General features: G+C 39.7%; 1 protein-coding gene across 1 annotated transcript in view; it reads left to right on the top strand.

Annotated features, from left to right (window-relative positions):
- Positions 1–17,242, top strand: part of map3k4 (mitogen-activated protein kinase kinase kinase 4) — a 174,450-nt gene extending 157,208 nt beyond the window's left edge. Inside the window, exons 22-27 of the mRNA XM_048600947.1 lie at positions 1,618–1,734; positions 5,943–6,102; positions 7,175–7,297; positions 10,433–10,539; positions 15,984–16,163; positions 16,684–17,242. Coding sequence (XP_048456904.1) covers positions 1,618–1,734; positions 5,943–6,102; positions 7,175–7,297; positions 10,433–10,539; positions 15,984–16,163; positions 16,684–16,704 — 708 coding nt within the window. The 3' untranslated portion in view covers positions 16,705–17,242. The remainder of the gene's footprint in view (positions 1–1,617; positions 1,735–5,942; positions 6,103–7,174; positions 7,298–10,432; positions 10,540–15,983; positions 16,164–16,683) is intronic.
- Positions 17,243–18,115: the final 873 nt, after the last annotated feature.

Genomic DNA, 18,115 nt, shown 5'->3' with positions numbered 1-18,115 from the left:
CAGGGTGGGCAGTTTCAATGCCAGCCCAGGGTGCTGCGTTAAACTGACCTTGATCTAGTCATCAACCCGCCAGCTGCTTCTGACCATTGGGGAAAATAGAATGACAGAAGAAATGTACAGCTTTAAGCCATTGGGAAATTGAAAGACAAATCAGCAGTGATGGGTTCTGTCTTGCAATTGCAAATAATAAACGATATGCTCAATCCCTGCACTGGTAACTTCTTGCACAGGAGTTGTGTGCGAAAGGGGATACATTCATGAAATTATGCTCAGAAATCTATCATTGCCTTGCAACATGTATCTCAAGAATGTATTGGCATCCTTAATGGTCAAAAATTATGAACAGGTGCCAGAATTCCTAAAATGCATTCCAGCTTGGCAAGATTCTGTACCAAGGGTATGGTTTTTATCAAAATTTGCCATAACCTCATGGAGTTAAAGGTTCCTCATAAATGGAGAGTCTAAACATTTCAGGGTAGTAGCTTCTGGAATAGAGACATTCAAGATCCCTCAGAGAATGTACAAAATATTTTTACTTTATTACAAGATTGGAAGATAATATATCCATATGTTTTATTCCTGTTCTTTTACTCAGTTCATTATGTAATAAATGTAGTAATATAATTGGCTGGGTAAGAAGCAAACATGGCACTCCTGGTAGGGGTAATGGAGAGGATTAACAGGGGTGGAAACAGCTCCTTTCTGAGTAAGAGGATGTTTTTTGACAGGCGATAATTTTTAAGTTTCATGTCTTTTACCCCATGTTTTCCATACTGCCAAATTTGGCAGTGATGTAGACAGCATGGTTAATGTACAAACTGCACTAGATTACTCTGGTTTGTTCAAGTGGAAATACATCAACATGATTAATTCTGTATTTTATTTAATCCCTATATTTATTTTAAAAGTCATTGCAATTGGATTGACGAACAAGTTGTAGTAATCTTGACTTTCACGTCAGTGCAAATGGTGTGATTGCATTTACAATCTATTGCTTTCATTTGTCGCTTGTTTGTTCGCAGTCATGTCTTCTGAGTTACAAGGTTAACCTCACTACAGAGAATCAAATACACAATCTGTGATGACATTTCAGTGCTAGGGAAAGATTGCATTTTTGGAGGCGCAGTCTCAGATAAGACGTGAAACTGATGTCTGTCTATCCTTTCAAGAAAAGTAAAAAAAAATCCCATGGTACCAAATTGAAGAAACGCAGTTCTCCCCAGAATCCAAGACCATATTTAATCAGCAGTTTACTTGATCATGTTTGTGAGATCTTGCAGAAATTCAAGAATCAATAATGACTGTGGTGTGATGCCAAACAGCATGGGTTCAATCCCCACACTAGCTGTGGTTATTGTGAAGGATGCTCCTTCTCAAACTCTCCCCTCGCTTGAGGTGTGGTGACTTCAAAATGAACCAGCACCAGTCATTTCTCTCTCATGAGAGAGCAGTCGTATGGTGACTTTTACCTTTACCTTTCATGACTCTGGTCCAGACCGCACACATTTAATTATCTGTAAAGCACTTTGGAATGCCCTGGGCTTCTGAAAGATTCTGTGTAAATGCAGTGCCTTCTTTCACACAAACTTTACATTTCGTTGTTCTTAATATCTATAGATCAGATTCCAGCCGAATGATCATAAAACAATCAAGGAGACAGCAGATGAATTGAAAATTTTTGAAGGCATCAAACATCCAAACCTGGTGCGGTATTTTGGTGTGGAACTGCACAGAGTAAGTAATTTAAATACTCTTCTCCATTTGTTTAAATCTCTCTTCAAACACTGCATCTTTTACAGTGAAAAGCTAATTACTTTGACTTCCTCCATATTTCCATGTATCGAGGCAGCATTTTAAATTGTGGGAAGCAGAAAACAGAGAACTCCTACATAGTTAAATGCAATGTCCCCATTCAGAAAATACTTTCAAATGGAAATATGTACTAGAGATACTTGAGCTAATGTCTTTACTCTTGGGACTAGACAATGACAATAGGTAATATGGAACAAACTTAAAGGAATAATTGAGGTCTTGGTCTGCTCCCTGGCACAAGTCAGCATTTTCAAGAGAGGGCGTCTAGGAGGAGGAGCAATAATGTTCTGATTTGAATACTGTCTGAATCTAATGTCTCTTGTGTTTTGACGAAGGAGAGATCTTTCAAAGTAACAAAGATACTTAACTAGAACAAAGGCAGAGAGTGAACAACAATTACCTGATTTTCCTTTTATTTTTCATAAGATATACCTGCAGCACTTCATGTATCTTGTAGACTGTCTTAAGAGGACTGCTTAAGTTTGAAGAAAATGTTTTGGTCTGAAACTTTAACCATACTTTCTTTTCATTGCTATTTCCCGAGGGTTTCAGCATTTTCTGCTTCTATTATATTTTGTCAGTGCTAGATAAAATGTTTCCATTTTAACATGACACAGCTTTGATGAGTTATGTAAAGCGTTTAAAGTCAAATTGTAGTCATTGTGAATATAATACCTTTTTAATGTATATGTTTTGTGACTTGTTGCTTGCGCACAGTTTGAGAAGTCAAATCATACAGATGTTATGTATGTTCCTTTCTCTCTTGGCCTATTAATTTAATCTAAGAGCATTTTGTTCCAAATCAATGTTAGCTTCTCTGTTTTGTGATTTAATAATCATTGACAATTTAAGTACACCTCCCTTCCTCTTCTGGATTGCATTTTGACTTGACTTAGTAGAGGAAAGAACTGGTTCTGATTAAAGACTCCTCTTGCTTGCACTGTCAATAATTGGAACTTTGCTTCCAAAGACTGGAAAGAGCCAATCCTACACCATTAGGTGGAGTACTGTTTGCATGGAGCCTGGGGGCTTATACCTGTTAAAAGTAACGGGTGAAAATTCTGCATTTGAGCCTGAGTGCTGATCCCAATTGCAGTACAAAATCACTCTCCGAAATAAACAGAGAATGCTGGAGGAAATCGGCAGGTCTGGCAGCATCTACAGAGGGAGAAAGAGTTACTGCTTCAAGTCCAGTATGACTCTTCAGAACTTAAATTGGGATTTTTAAAATGCTTTTGACAGAGGCAGAGGCCTAGTGCAAAAGACAAAGGGGTTGTTAATGGTGGAGAAAGAAAAGGTGATGTAAAATGGGTGTAACTTGAGTATGAAAAGGAGGGAATGAGTCCTGTATGGTAATAGCACATTAAAGAAGACAAGGTTGTTGGGACATGGGAGAGTGGAGAGAGGAGGAGAGACAGAAAGAAAGATGAAGAAAATTCGAGAACAGACATTAATCTGATCAGTTTCTGAAGTTGTTGAATTCAATAGTGAGACCTCAAGGCTACAAAGTGCTTAAGTTGAAAATGACAACATGAGCTCCATCAAGGGTGCTGATGTCCTCCTGGATCCTTCAGGTCTTTCCCACTTCTTGCCATGTATTTACCATACGTTCTGACCTTCCTCTCTACTGAATCATCTGTGCTCAGTAAAGGACTTCGCTTTATCCCCTTACGCCCCCACTTTAATGTATTTCGGGCAAGACTTGACTCTGAACTCTCCTTCCTTTGTCTTCATGTCCGTGCCCACTTCTCGAGCCCTCTCCTCACTGTAAAGATAGGTTCACCCATCTCCAGTACTCCCTCTCCACCTGGACCCTCCCTCTAGCCTTTTAGCTGTATTTGATCTTTACATTGAGAACTGCCACTGTGACATTAATCTCTCTGCTCTACTCACCCAATATAAAGTGTCTCCTTCTGAAACTGCTGCACTCTGCACACTCAGGTGTGGCTGTTGTCTGACGTGCTTACCTCTACCTGGCAGAGGCTGAGCGTCAACTCTCAGACACTTCCTATATCCCACTGGATCGTGACCACCATTTAACACCAGACTGTAGGTTCTAGGACTCTCTCAGATCTCACCCCCTCTGATGATCATCCATCCACAAATTCGCACCTCATAGTCCCCCAACCCTACACAGCTCATTTTTACCTCATTCCCAAAATCCATCAATAGGACTACCCTGGTAGATCCATCATTTTCAGCTTGTTCCTGCCCCACTGAGCTTATTTCTTCCTGTCTCTTTCTATGACTTTATTTTTCTTTTCTTCAGATTGTCCCCACTTACATTTGTGGTTCTTCTGATGCTTGGCATCAGTTCCATAATTTCCAGTTTTCTGGTCCCACCCAGCTCTTTTTCACCATGAATGTGCAATCCCTGTACACATCCACTCACCGTCAGAATGGTCTGAAAGCTCTCCATTTCTTACATGAAAAGAGGCCTGCACAGTCTCCATCCATCACCATCTTTCTTCTCCGAGTTGAACTTGTTCTCACTGAACTACACTTCTTTTAATGCACTTCATTTTCTCCAAGTCAGAGGTGTGGCCATGGGTGCCAGTTATGCCTGTCTGTGGAAGATTTAAGTCACTCCTTGTTCCAGCCTTGTTCTGGGTCCACACCCACAAGTCTTTTTCCGATACACTGATGTTTCCTGCTCTCATCCATATTGAGAAAAATTAATCAGTTTTGCTTGCAACTTGCATCCTTCTCTCACTTTTTCATTAGGTTCTTCCCTGACTTCACTGTTTCCATTTTCGAAGATCAATTATCCACCAATAGCCATTACAAGCCCACAGTTACCTCAACTGCTCTTCTTCACACCCTGCCTCCTGCAAGGATTCCATTCCATTCTCCAAGTTTCACCGTCTCAGCCACATCTATTCTGTTGGTGCCACCTTCCACTGGACTGCCTGTGACATGATCTTTTTTCTTTCACTCAACCAAAGATTCCACTTCCACTGAGATTGGCAGACTTCTGCCCTCACCCGTTTCCCTCTTTTCCATGACAGTGATAGGGTTTCCCTTGTCCGTCCTTTTCAACGGACAAGTCTCCACTTGTGGAGGATCTTCCTCTGCTATTTCTGCCACCTCCAGCGGGATGCCACATATCTTCCCCTCTCCTCCACTGTCAGCATTCCATGAGGACCAATCCGACTGTCATAATCTGGTCCACTCTTCCTGATGCTTCCTCACTCTCCCCCATATGGCCCTTTCGTAGGAAATCACAGAAGGTCTAACATTCGCCCATTCACCACCACCATCCTTACAATCCAAGGTCCCAAACACACCTTTCAGGTAACCAGTGTTTTACTTGTAATTCGTTCAGTCTAGTCTGCTGCATTCACTGCTCACAATGTGGTCTCCTTTACATTAATGAAACCAAACGCAGACTAGGTGACTGCTTTGCAGAACATCTCTGCTCTGTCCATAGCAATGATCCTGACCTCCCAGTTGCTTATCATTTCAATAAACCATCTTGCTCTCATGCTAGCATTTTTGTCCTGGGCCAGCTGCAGCGTTCCAACAAAGCACAACACAAATTTGAGGAACAGCACCTTGTTTTACACTTATGCACTTTACAGCCTTGAGGTCTCAGTATTGAGTTCCACAACTTCAGAAACTGATCACATGATATCTGTTCTCCATTTCTGTCTCATTTCCAACCCCACACCTTACTTTGTTGTCTATATAGAGGATCCCTTCCCTCCCTTATATACCTTTGCGTCTCCTCCTTTCTTTCTCCACCATTTACAACCTCTTTTGTCTTCTGCGTTGGGCCTTTGCCTATGTCAAAAGTTTTAAAAAAAAAAAAAAAAAAAAATTCTCAATATCTTTTCAGTTCTGAATCAGGGTTTTGCTCGAGTCCAAATGTCAACTCTGTTGCTATCTCCACAGATGCTACCAGACCTGCTGAGCTTCTCCAGTATTCTGTGTTTCAGATTTCCAGCATGTGTCATGTTTTGCCTTCACTCTGTGAAGTTTCTGGTTGTTTGCTTGTCTTTCTGTTGCTCTTTAAGTTTTTGCAATGCATCAGTTTCTAGTGATTAAATGTAACATTTATTATGTGTGTAAATGCTTGGATACTTTGACAGCTACCTACATGTTGACCATGGTGTTTGTCTTTGGATCAGGAAGAAATGTATATCTTTATGGAGTATTGTGATGAAGGCACACTTGAAGAGGTGGCTAGGCTGGGTCTACAGGAACATGTAATACGATTGTACACCAAGCAGATCTCCACTGCAATCAATGTACTGCATGAACATGGAATTGTACACCGAGATATCAAGGGTAATGCATTTGCACAAAAGTGCATAATTGAAATTGTACAGCAAGCTAATCTCAGTAGTCATATTCAGTTTAAATATATTCGACACAAAATTCCATAGTTTGTGCTATTGTGACGCAAAAAACGGAGGGCAGTTATTTGTAATTAATGCAAGTACTAATCATTATCACTCTTAATACAATACTGTTGTTTGATAAAACTAAAGAAAAATTGGATCTGTTTTTCCACAGATCACATTAGAATGTCTTGCAGTGAGCTATGAAATTATTTACTTGCCAGAAATTTTGCTGTTTTCAGGACTTGTACAGTTAATGGTAGGGCCTTGGGGAGTGTTGCCAAACAAAGAGACCTGGGCTGCAGGTGCACTGTTCATTGAAAGCAGAGTTGCATGTAGACAGGTTGGTGAAGAAGGCGATTAGCAGGCTTGCCTTCATTGGTCAGAATATTGAAAATAGGAGTTAGGATGTCATATTGCAGCCATACAGCACATTGATGAGATCAATTTTGGAATACTGCATACAATTCTGGTTACCCTTCTATAGGAAAGAAGTTAAACTTCAGAGGGTGCAGAAAAGATTTGCAAGGACGTTGCTAGGACTGGAGATCTTGAGTTACAGGGAGAGGCTGAATCGACTGCGGCTTTTATCCCTGGAGCATCAGAAGCTGAGGGGTGACCTTGTAGAGACTTTTAAAATCTTGAGAGGCATGGATTGGCTGAAAAGCCAAGGTCTTTTTTCTAGGGTGGGGAAGTCCAAAGCTAGAGTGCATAGGTTTAAGGTGAGAAGGGAAAGATTTAAAAAGGACCTTGGCGGTAACTTTTTCATGCATAGGGTTGTGTGTGTGTGGAACAATCTGCCAAAGGAAGTAGTGGGGTACAATTACAACCTTTAAAAGGTATCTGGATGGTTATATGAATAGGAAAGATTTAGAGGGATATGGACCAAATGCTGGCAAGTGGGAATCTGTCAGGTTGGGACCTTTGGTCGGCGCAGACAAGTTGGAATGAAAAGTCTGTTCCTGTGCTGTATGGCTGTATAGTGAAATGCTCAAACTGAAGATGTCTTTGTATTTTAGGTGCCAATATCTTCCTCACCTCATCAGGTCTAATCAAACTGGGGGACTTTGGTTGTTCAGTAAAACTGAAGAATATTGCACAGACCATGCCTGGTGAAGTGAATAGTACTCTTGGCACTGCTGGTAAGAGAATTCTTAGTGGAAGTCTACTTTACGATATCTATGTAGTCATCTGCTTATATCACTACATCCATTATACATTTGATGGAAATGGTTTCAGCTTTACTTTGGCTCAGACTCTAAAGTATAAGTGAGGTTTGAGGTTGCGTTTCAAATCCCATTTTATGTTCTTGACGTCATGAGAGAATTTAACCTGTGATTGGCTGTTTGCTAACATTATGTTTTAAACAACATTCGAATGATGGGAGTGTAAAGCTCCTGTGTATATAAATTAACCCTTTAACTGTCCATACATTCCACAGAATACTAGGCCATTTTAAGTAAGTGATGCAGAATGACATGTGTTAGTTGCACATCTCTATGGCAAGTGCACCAATGGCTTGCCAGGGCTGCTTATTTTATGTTTACTCAAAGCTTAAAGACATTTAGTAGCACATAACTTCTTCATTCTCATCCTACTTCGGTGCAATTATGGCATGGTTCCTAACATCGACACCACATCCCTGACATTTCAGGATGAGAAAATAATCAATATTTGAAATATTGATAATTCAGCATATATTTTTGTGTACTTAAAATTGTTTAGCTACGTGTGAAGTAGACTAGTTAGTATCGGGAGAGAAAAAGAATAGTATTATTTAAACGGAGAAAAACTACAGAAAGATGCAACACATAGGAGAGTCTAGGACCACAAGACATAGTATAGAATAAAGGGCTGTCAATTTAAGACTGAGATGAGGTGGAATTTCTTGAGGTTTGTATCTTTGGAACTCGATACAAAGAGTAGGAGTAAATTCTTGGTGTATATTTAAGGCTGAGATGGATTCTTAATCAGTAGGTGAATCAAGGATTATGAAGAAAACGCAGAAAAGTGGATGTGAGGAATGTCAGATCAGTCATGTTCAGGCTTGAGGGATTGAATGTCCTTCTATTTCTGTTTCTTATGGTCCGGTTGCCACAATATTATTATCACTAGAACCCAAGCTGAACATTAAGTGGCCAGATTAATGGAAGTCACTTGAGAGCACTTTGGATGCCAATCTCCATCACTTTGCCAATGATCATGAGTAGACTGTTGGGGTGGTAATTAATCAAATTGAATTTGTCTTCCATTTTGCTCACAGGTCATATCTGGGCAATTGCCACATTGTCAAGTATATGCCTGTGTTGAAGCTGTACTGGAACAGCTTGGCTGTTACGGGCACAGCTTGTTTTGAAGCACAGGTCTTCGATTCGGCTGATGGGATTTTGTCAGGGCCCTTGGCTAAGCAGTATTCAATATCTTCAGCTGTTTCTTGATATCATGTGGATTGAATTGAATTCTTTAAATCTGACATCTGAGAGGTCAGGCATATCACACTTCTAGCTGAAGATGGTGAAAAATGCTTCAGCCTTGTCTTTTGCACTGGCATACTGGACTACCTCAGAATTGAGAATGGGAATATTTGTAAAGCATCTTTTTCCAATTAAATTAGCTGTTCTGTCAAGTTCTGACTGGATATTGCAGGCTGTAGAACTTTGATCTGATCCATTGGTTGTGAGATCATTAATCTACATTTCTTGTATGCTTCTTTTACTAATGTGAATGTAGGTGGTCCTGTGTGGGAACACCAGATTGGTACCTTAGGTACGCCTTGTGTTGCTACTGGCACTCCTAATTGAATCAGGGTTATTCCCTGATGGTAGTGGTAGAATGGGATATATACTGGTCCTTGAGTTTGAAATTGTGGTATGTAATTCTTCTGCTACTAATGGCCCACAGCACCCACAATTGCACAGTTTTGAGCCACGAGAGTGAGACCTGCTAGCTTTATATTTTGCTTTCCTCCCCATATGTCATAGGCCCACTTTTGCTGATGATCATTTGAAGGTGTCCACCCAAAGTGTATTTTGTGCCCTTGCTACCTTCGCTACTTTTTCCAAGAGGTGCTAAACTTAGAGGTTAACTGATTTATCAGCTGAGGGAAGATGGAAAGAGCTTTCCTTGACTATGTTTAACCCAGAGATCTAATGAAGACCTGAGTCTTAAAATTGAATTCCCAGGGCAGCTTCTTCCCGAGTGAATGCCACTATGCTGTCTGTCTAGGACAATGGCTGTAGTATGACAGTAAAGCTGTTGCTGGGCAAGTTTTGAAGCATACCTATCTGCTTCTCCCACCTCACTGACCAATCCCCACCACTCCCTACCTGCACTCACCTATTGCCATCCCACCTCCTTTCCCCAGCCCTACCCCTCCCCTGTCTATTTATTTCAGAGCTCCCTTCCCCCTCCTCCATTTCTGAAGAAGGGTCCCGACCCAAAACGTTAATTTTCCTGCTCCTGTGATGTTGCCTGGCCTGCTGTGCTCCTCCAGCTCCACATTGTTTTATCTCTGACTCCAGCATTGACAGTTTTTACTAGCAGTTCTTACGATAAGTTTTTTTTTCCGACAACTCTCCAAATTTTGATACAAGTCCCAGATGTTAGTGAAGAAGACTTCGCAAAGTCAACTGGGCTGGCTATGCTGCTGGTCTTTTCAGCACTGAGGTCAATGCTTGTTGATCTGTCCAGTTTTGCTCCCTTTCGATTTTTTTTTTCTGAAATGGTACCACTGAGAGTGCCTGCAATAGGAGCTACATGTAGGCTGGACCAAATAAGGATGGCAGGTTTCGTGAAATGTATCAACTAGTCTTTATGATAGTTTCATTGTTAGCAATATAAAGACTAACTTTTATTTCCTATCAATTAATTGAATTTAAGTTCCATCAGCTGTTGTAGTAAGATTTGAATCTGTCTACAGAACATTTGTCCAGATTTATAAATTATTATTCCAGAACAATAACCACCTTTCCACCACCTCCATAACTTAGTTCTGGATTTCCTGTGGAAAAATGGTAGCTCCAAGAATACAGAATTTTTATGAAGTACATATCTAGAGAGAAAAGACATGTATTTATATTGCATTTTCTCATGTCCCAGAAGCATTTTGAAAGGCTTCATAGTGCTCGACTTACTTTGAAATGCAGCTGCTACTGTTGTGTTGGCAAACAAAGCAGCTCCTTGCTAAAACCAAAATGCTCAAAGGCAATGAGGTGTTTATAATGTGAACAATTTCTAATTAACTCAATTTGTCTCACTTTTTTGTTTATTTTTAAAAGCTTACATGGCTCCTGAAGTTATTACTAGAGCAAAGGGTGAAGGGCATGGACGTGCTGCAGATGTTTGGAGCCTGGGATGTGTCCTTGTGGAGATGGTCACAGGCAAGGTGAGAAGTTAAGTGTTGGCAGATATGGAGCTCAGTATTGAAAACATATTTTAGTGAACGCAACACTGTGTAATAACTTTGCAGCCAGCAAGAAGGTAGTTTGGGTTGAATTGGAACATAATTTTCATTCCTACGATTCAAATGCAACGAGACAGGTGATTGAAAGGGCTTTCTGTGACCTTGTGGTGTCCTCCTTTCCCAGTTTAGTGGAGTTAGAGCAGAACAGCAATTGTAGCCTGGTATTCCAATGTTCAGATAATAGTTGAAGTTGAACTGAAGCAGTACGATGCAGCAGATCTGTAGGAATTTCCCGGGAAATTAATGATTCTGATGGGTGATTTCCCTGCATCTGGAACCCTCATTTTAAAAAAAAAAAAAAAAGTGCGTCAGAAAATTCTGTTTTTCCGCTTTCTTTAATAGTTACCCAGGAAAAGTTAGAGGATTTTTAAAACAGTCTAATTAAGGTGATCAATCCTTCTCCTCCTCCTCTTTTCCACTCCCTCCAATCCCTTGACTCCGGTATCCCTTACACCTAAACAGACTCCGTTCAACCCAACGTGATTCCCTGAGACTAATTTCCCCAGCCCCTTTCACTGTCAGCCCTGGTACCCTATCCATCTGGCAACTTGTAATTCCACATTTAGCTTGCATACTTAACCTTTTACATGAACTGTCGGTGTCTGGCTGTCCTGCTGGACATGTTAAATTTGAGAACACAACACAACACATTTTTGCAAAAGGATCGGTGATTTGACTTCCTTTCACTATTTTGCTCTACAGGGTTGATTTCAGCTTTGCTCCACATTTCTGAAGAAGACAGGATGAGAATTCCCAACCAGAAATCTAGAGCTTAATATTAGAAAAAAAATCAGTTGAGTGAGAATCACCTGTGTTTGCAAGCCCTTGGGATATCCGACCTTTGTATTTGTGTGCTGTATGTACCAAACAGCATTGGTCACATGACTAATGTAATTAGATCGTTATATTTATTTGCTGTTTCATTGGCAATCCACTATCCTCTGTGTGAAAAGAGAGAGAACAGTCCATGGATTAGTGAACATTAATCCAGACCCCCTCAAACTCACTCTAACATGACTTTGAAAGTTTGCATTTGTGTGTTTCAGAAAATGTCTGTGTAGAGAAATAGACCTGAAGCAATAATTATTCACAACACAGGAGAGGTAGGAATTATGCCACCTCCACACTGTGCCTCATGGGGAATTCTTGAAGCTTTTGCTGGATTTATATCCATTCGATGTGATTATTCCTTAAGCTTGTTAGTTTGTGTCCAGAAAAGTTTAAAATTGTCCATGTCTATCAAGCTGATTTGCTTTTTTGATGTAAATTCCAATGATTCATTCACGTATCTAGAACAACACTTCAGAATATGAATCATAAAAAGAACTGTTGATCTCTGAGATGTTTTGGAGTGGTTCCTTCAGCCTCCACATTCAGAAAGACGATGTTTGAATCAGACAACACCCGAGAAATTACAAGATATGAGTCAGTCTGTTAATGTTGCCTTAATTTTAATATAACAGTTGACAGCGATTCATACTCTGTTAAAAGCTCTTCTTTGACTGTAGAACAAAAGAAATCGATCAATACTAGTAACACACCACGTGAGCCTGTAGTGTAGTATCAGGATGGGCCACAGACAGAAATCACATATGGATGATAGTACAAGGTAGCGGTGGAGGTTAGATGGACCTTAGGTTTAGGGTAAAAGTTTGGCACAACATCGTGGGCCGAAGGGCCTGTACTGTGCTGTACTGTTCTATGTTCTATGTTCACAAGCTTGGTGCTGTACGCAATTCTTTCCCATGTTGAACCCAAGGCACTGAATTCTACCAATGCTGTGGCCCTGACAACGTTCTGGCAGTAGTACTGAAGACTTGTAGACCAGAACTAGTCATGTCCCTAGTGAAGCTATTTCAGCTACAACACTAGTTTCGATCTGAAAAGCTGCCCAGTATGTTTTATCAATCTATATCAGCAATGTGATAGGAGGGGTTACTATCAACAGCACCTGCAAAGGGCTATCTGGCTCTAGATCTCATTGCAACCTTGGTCCAAACAAGGACAAAAAAGAGCTGAACTCTGGGAGGTGAAAGTGACTGCTATTGTCATCAAAGTAGCATTTGACCAAAGATAACATCAAGTAGCCCAAGCAAAACCTGAATTATAAACAATTGAAGCATGTCACAACTGATGGCCCAGCTTCGTTCCCTAAAACTAAGTCCAGAGCCACATTAATATTTGTTGGTCTTTCTATGTTATGGCTAAAACAAAATTCTTCTGAATGCATTTCAAAAATTTTGTTTCACATGCTGTTTCTATCCCAGTTTTTTTTTTGGTTTAAGTTACCAGTATTAGTGCTGTTTTTGTTGTTCTCAAAGATGTGCCTACAATGCTCTTCTGTCTCCCTTTGACTGAGTATCTCTTGCAGATGTTATGGTAGTGACAGTAAACTCACCTCAACTTCGCAGATAACTCACAAAACAGCAAAAACAGGGAGAAAAGTTCCAGAAGGTCATCCATTTATAGTATGGCATCCCTACAGACCACTTCCGAACCAAGCATATTAGGCACAAGCATATTATTGCAAGTGGGAAAACATGCTTAGTTTGGGTGGAGGAGAACTCAGTGAGGGAGAGACAGCATCTGTGGGAAGTTACTCTCCACTTCTGTTTCTTTCACGTTGGTGCCCCAGCTCCTCTCAGCTTCTGCTGCATTTGGGAGAAAAGAGTTTCACATAACTAAAAAAGAAAATACTCCTCATCTCCATCTTAAAAGGAAAACTTCTTCTTAGACCGTGTGCCTTTAGGTATAGTCTTCCATCACAAGAAGGAACTGCTCCTGTTGTGCACACTGTCAGGTCTTCTCAATCTTGCATGTTTCAATCAGATCACCTCTTAGTTTTCCAAATTCCCAATATCTTCAACTGTTCCTTGTAAGTTAAGCCCTTCATCCCAGGAGTGAGTCTTACGAACCTTCTTTGTGCTGCATCTAAAGTAATTTAAAATCCTTTTTAAAATAGAGACCAAAACACTGCAGTATTCTAGTCACTCCCCTTGGAATGAATGCCAACATTCCATTTTCATTCCTAATCACATCCTATGTCTGCATAGTACTAAATTTGAAATTCATGTACCAGGATGCCCAGAACGCTCTGTCACCAAGTTTAGCAATTTCACTCCATTTAATAGTGTAGTGCTTTTCTATTTTTAGCACCAAAATGGACAAGTTCACTTTTTCTCATTATAAAATCCATCTAAGTTTTTTTTTGTCCACTTGCTTAACTATCCACATGTTTGGCAAATTTTCTAGCTCTTAACATATTTTGCTACCTTTCTTGTCACCATTGATAAATATATAGCTTCCATAAATTTGGGTCCCTTCATCCAAGTCACTGATATAGATTGTAAATAATAGAGGCCCCAGCATTGATCATTGTGGCACTCCAGTAACTACATAGTTTGTCAACCTGGAAAAGACCTATTTATCTTTATTTTCTGCTTCCTGTTAGTTAATAAATCCTGTATTCATGCTGAAATTTTGCCCCTACACAATGTGCACTTAATCTTGTGTAATAATCTTTGAGGCTCTTTTTCAAATGCCTTTTTGAAATACAAATCCCTTTTACAGGTTCTAATTTATCCACCTTGCTTGTTAATTGCTGAAAAAAAAGCTAAGTATAGTTTTTCTTTCACAAAGCCATGTTGACACTATCTGATAACATTATGCTTTTAAGTATCCACTGTAATTGTCTTTAATAACAGATTCCAGCAATTTCCCTGTGATAGATGTTAGGCTGTCTGCTTTATTGTTTCCTGCTTTCTTTCCCTATTTACTATTTTCTAATCCATTGTGGCCTTTCCAGAATCTAGAAATTTTGGAAGGTTGTAACAAATGCACCCACTGTCTCAGTGGCCATTTATTTCAAGATGCCAGGAAATTGACCATCTGGTCCTGTGGAATTTGACTCCCTATGTGTTTATTAGCCTTTCCAGAACCTTTTATATCTGGCAGTGATATTGTTTTATGTTCTTCACTCCTTTTCAAACTCTTGACTTTCTCTTAACTTAGGGAAGTTTTCTAAGTCCTTCTATAATGAAGACAGACAAAAAAACCTGTTCAAAACCTTTGCCGTTGTTTTCCATTATCAATTCCCCAGGCGTATACTCTAGGGGATCAACATCACCTTTAACGGCTCATTGTCTATTTAAATACTTGGGGGAATTGTTATTTTCTGTCATTGTTGCTAGCCAGATTTCTAGTTATTCATTTCCTTTTCCTTAATTATTTATAAATAAAATAGTCCCTTCCCTAGTTACCACACACCTCATATTTCAGCATAAACAAGAATTGGGATCTTGGTGCTGCCTTTGGAAGATTCAGAGGAGAGAGGGAAGCCAAGATAGTGACAGATTCAGTCGAAGTTAAAGGATATTTGTGTGAGGGGAAAAGAGAGTTTAACATGAAACTGAGGAAGGAGAGAGGACTTGGAGAAGGAGGCCTTTTGGGGCAAGATGGTGAGTGAACTGAATACTGGTTGAAGAGTGAGATCTATTCCTCCTTTGCCTGTGCACTTTCAATTGGGGTATGATTTCTCCTGGAAATATATATCCATGATGCTCTCAGTCTGTTGGATATCCTGTCACCAGTCACGCTGTAAAACACAGACCGACAATTCTTGCATCTGTGGTCATTGTGAGAGAAATTGAATACCACAGTAGAGAGGTTTTATTTCAGATAAACAAGGTACCAGTCAGACCACATCTGCAATACTGTGCTGCGTCTTGGTCTTTATATAGAAAGAAAGATGTAATTGTGTTGGAAACAGAAACAGTTTGCTTACCTGGAATGGGAGATTTGTCCTAGGCTTGTATCCTCTGGAGTTTGGAAGAGTAAGAGAGGATTTGATTTAAAATATACAAAATCCTGAGACGTCTTGACAGGTTGGATAGGGAGGCGATGTTTCCTTTTATTGGGGGAATCTAGAACTAGAACTCACTGTTTAAAATTAAGGGTTGGCCTTTCAGGGCATCATTTCTCCAAGGGTCTTTTGAAGTGTTCTTCAAAAGGCAATGGAAATGTCTTTGAATTATTTTAAGACAGAGGTGAATAGAGCCTTTGTAAGGTAAAGGTAAGGTTATCATTGTCCCAGAGGACTATTTGGCTGCTTCGTCAGAGAGAGAGACATGACTTCTGGTGGTTTAACTTGAGTGTCACCACACCTCAGGCCAGGTGCTAGGCCATCTGGGAATTGAACCCACGCTGTTGATATCACTCTGCATCGCAAACCGGCTGTCCAGCCAACTGAGCTCAACTAGTGGAACAATCTGAATATTTTTTATTGATAAAACTTTATTATTAAAATTTAATTTCAATAGTTTCTGAACGCTTAAATAATTTAAAAGCTTTTGTTTTTTGAATTTTAGAGGCCTTGGCATGAATATGAACATAACTTCCAAATAATGTACAAGGTAGGAATGGGTCACAAGCCTCCCATCCCAGAGAGATTAAGTCCAGAAGGCAAAGATTTCCTGTCTCATTGCCTGGAAAGTGATCCAAAACACCGGTGGACGTCTAGTCAACTCCTAGATCATCCATTTGTTAAGGTGACTGATGAGAGTGCAATGTGTAACTAAAGCCAACTTCTCCAAATTCAGGACTTTCAGTCAGGTTGCAAAACTCATGGATTGTAAGCATAAATACAAGTTACTGTGTCATTTGTTTTGTAGCATGGTGTTACTCAGCATTATGCAAAGATATAGATTATACACTGTTCTTTGTCAGAGCTCACTGTACATTTTGGACATAATGCCTGTGCTTGGGATTTTTTGGGATATGTTGACCCCATTTTTTTAAACATGTCAGCTCACTTGGTTGACAGCTTTGTAATTGGCTGTTCTTGCTTCTGTCAGTTTAAAAGTAATGCAACTAATACCTTCTTAAAAATTGAGAAAAGACACATTCTGAAACTGGTTTATTTTACAAATACGAATGTCATCAGTTGGGTTGATTGTCAGGTCATAACCACGTGTTGTGACAACCATTCAGCCCTAGATTGTGTACTGTTATTTTCAACTAAGCTGCTAACATTCAAACATTAACTCAGCCCGAATGTTGTTTTCCCAGGTTTGCTGTGATGAAGAATGAAGCTACCTGAACAAGGGCTCTAGTGGTCTCCATGACATGAGAAGCAATCACTACTGCAAGTGCCAAGAACACTGTACAACTAAGGACCGTGCTGACAGGGGTCACTGTACCACTGCTTCTGTGAAGCTGATAGGCCAAGACTGCACATGTTGGGCAATTGACTGTCTAGCAATTTAAAATAAGCTGCATGCTCAATTGGAAGTGCCATTACTACTGTACAGAATGTTGTGGTTTCTGTTGTTCTTTCACCAAGCCCCACTTCCTGCCGACATCCCCACCCACTCTCACATTTGGGAACGGTAATACAGATCTGTAGTATCTCAATTTTCTATAGGTTCCTTACCATTTTGTGTTGTCAAATATTCTGATTTGTAAAATGTTTTTATCTCCTGTTTGTTGTGCTATACACACCTATTATACTGTGGAATAAGAATGCACTGACTCCCAAGAACGTTTGCATATCTGAGTTTGTTACGGAAGGATGTAGACCGATTAATGAAATACAGTTGCTTTCCAATAAATTCTTTATTTTAGGAAAGTTGTGTTTATGTGAATGTACGTTAATCTCCAAAACTCTGATTTAAGCAACATGACCATAGGCCTCACCAGTGACATTTTTTTGTTGGTCCTTCATATATAGATTGAAAGTGCTACTTTCAGCTTGCCTTATTCATCTACTCTATACAGTATTATTTGTATTATTTTAACTGACTTCATATTAGCTTAGCTGTTGCATATTTTCTTTTTAGCGTAGTGACATCTCAGCGTTTTCTGTCTTTATTCAGTAAGGCATTGATCAGTTTCATGATACATAGTTATGAAGTTATTTAACTATCATCCTTTCCTCCTTTTACAGTGTAGTGTGTTCTTTGAAGATATTCAAATTGAAGTAGGCAAATTTTAAAGTTAAATAATTTGAATTTGTAAACTGGCACCGGTTTGCAATATTTATTTACATTCATTGAGCAAAGATAGTGTATCTTATTCCAAAAATGTCAGTAAACCAATGAAAATACATTCCATTTTAATTAGGTTACTTGAACACTTCATAAGCTAAATATTTCAGAGACAAAACAACTCGTTAGTTAGAACTAGTTCCAGTAACTGTGGTTCTCTTGTACTGTAAGCACAGCAGCAAATTAATTTCATAATGTTAAGGGTGCCATTCTGAGGGCAAGCATCTAAGTAATCAGTAATGAACTGCCAGATGAAAAAAAGCTTCAGCAGGGTTTGGGTGCCTGAAGTTGAGGATGAAGGGTCTGTGTCTCTCTCTTCAGGAAGAGAAACATGAAGATTTACCACTCACTGTCTTCAATAGCAGCTCTACTCCTACTTGGTCACATTCTACACCAGCACATTCTCCCAGAAGCCTACAAACGGGAATTACAACATTACTACTACTAAATGACAA

The sequence above is a fragment of the Rhincodon typus genome, chromosome 9, assembly GCF_021869965.1.
Source record: "Rhincodon typus isolate 14 chromosome 9, sRhiTyp1.1, whole genome shotgun sequence".
Taxonomy (NCBI): domain Eukaryota; kingdom Metazoa; phylum Chordata; class Chondrichthyes; order Orectolobiformes; family Rhincodontidae; genus Rhincodon; species Rhincodon typus.
The sequence above is the reverse complement of the archived record's forward strand: the minus strand, read 5'-3'. Positions and strand labels throughout refer to the sequence as shown.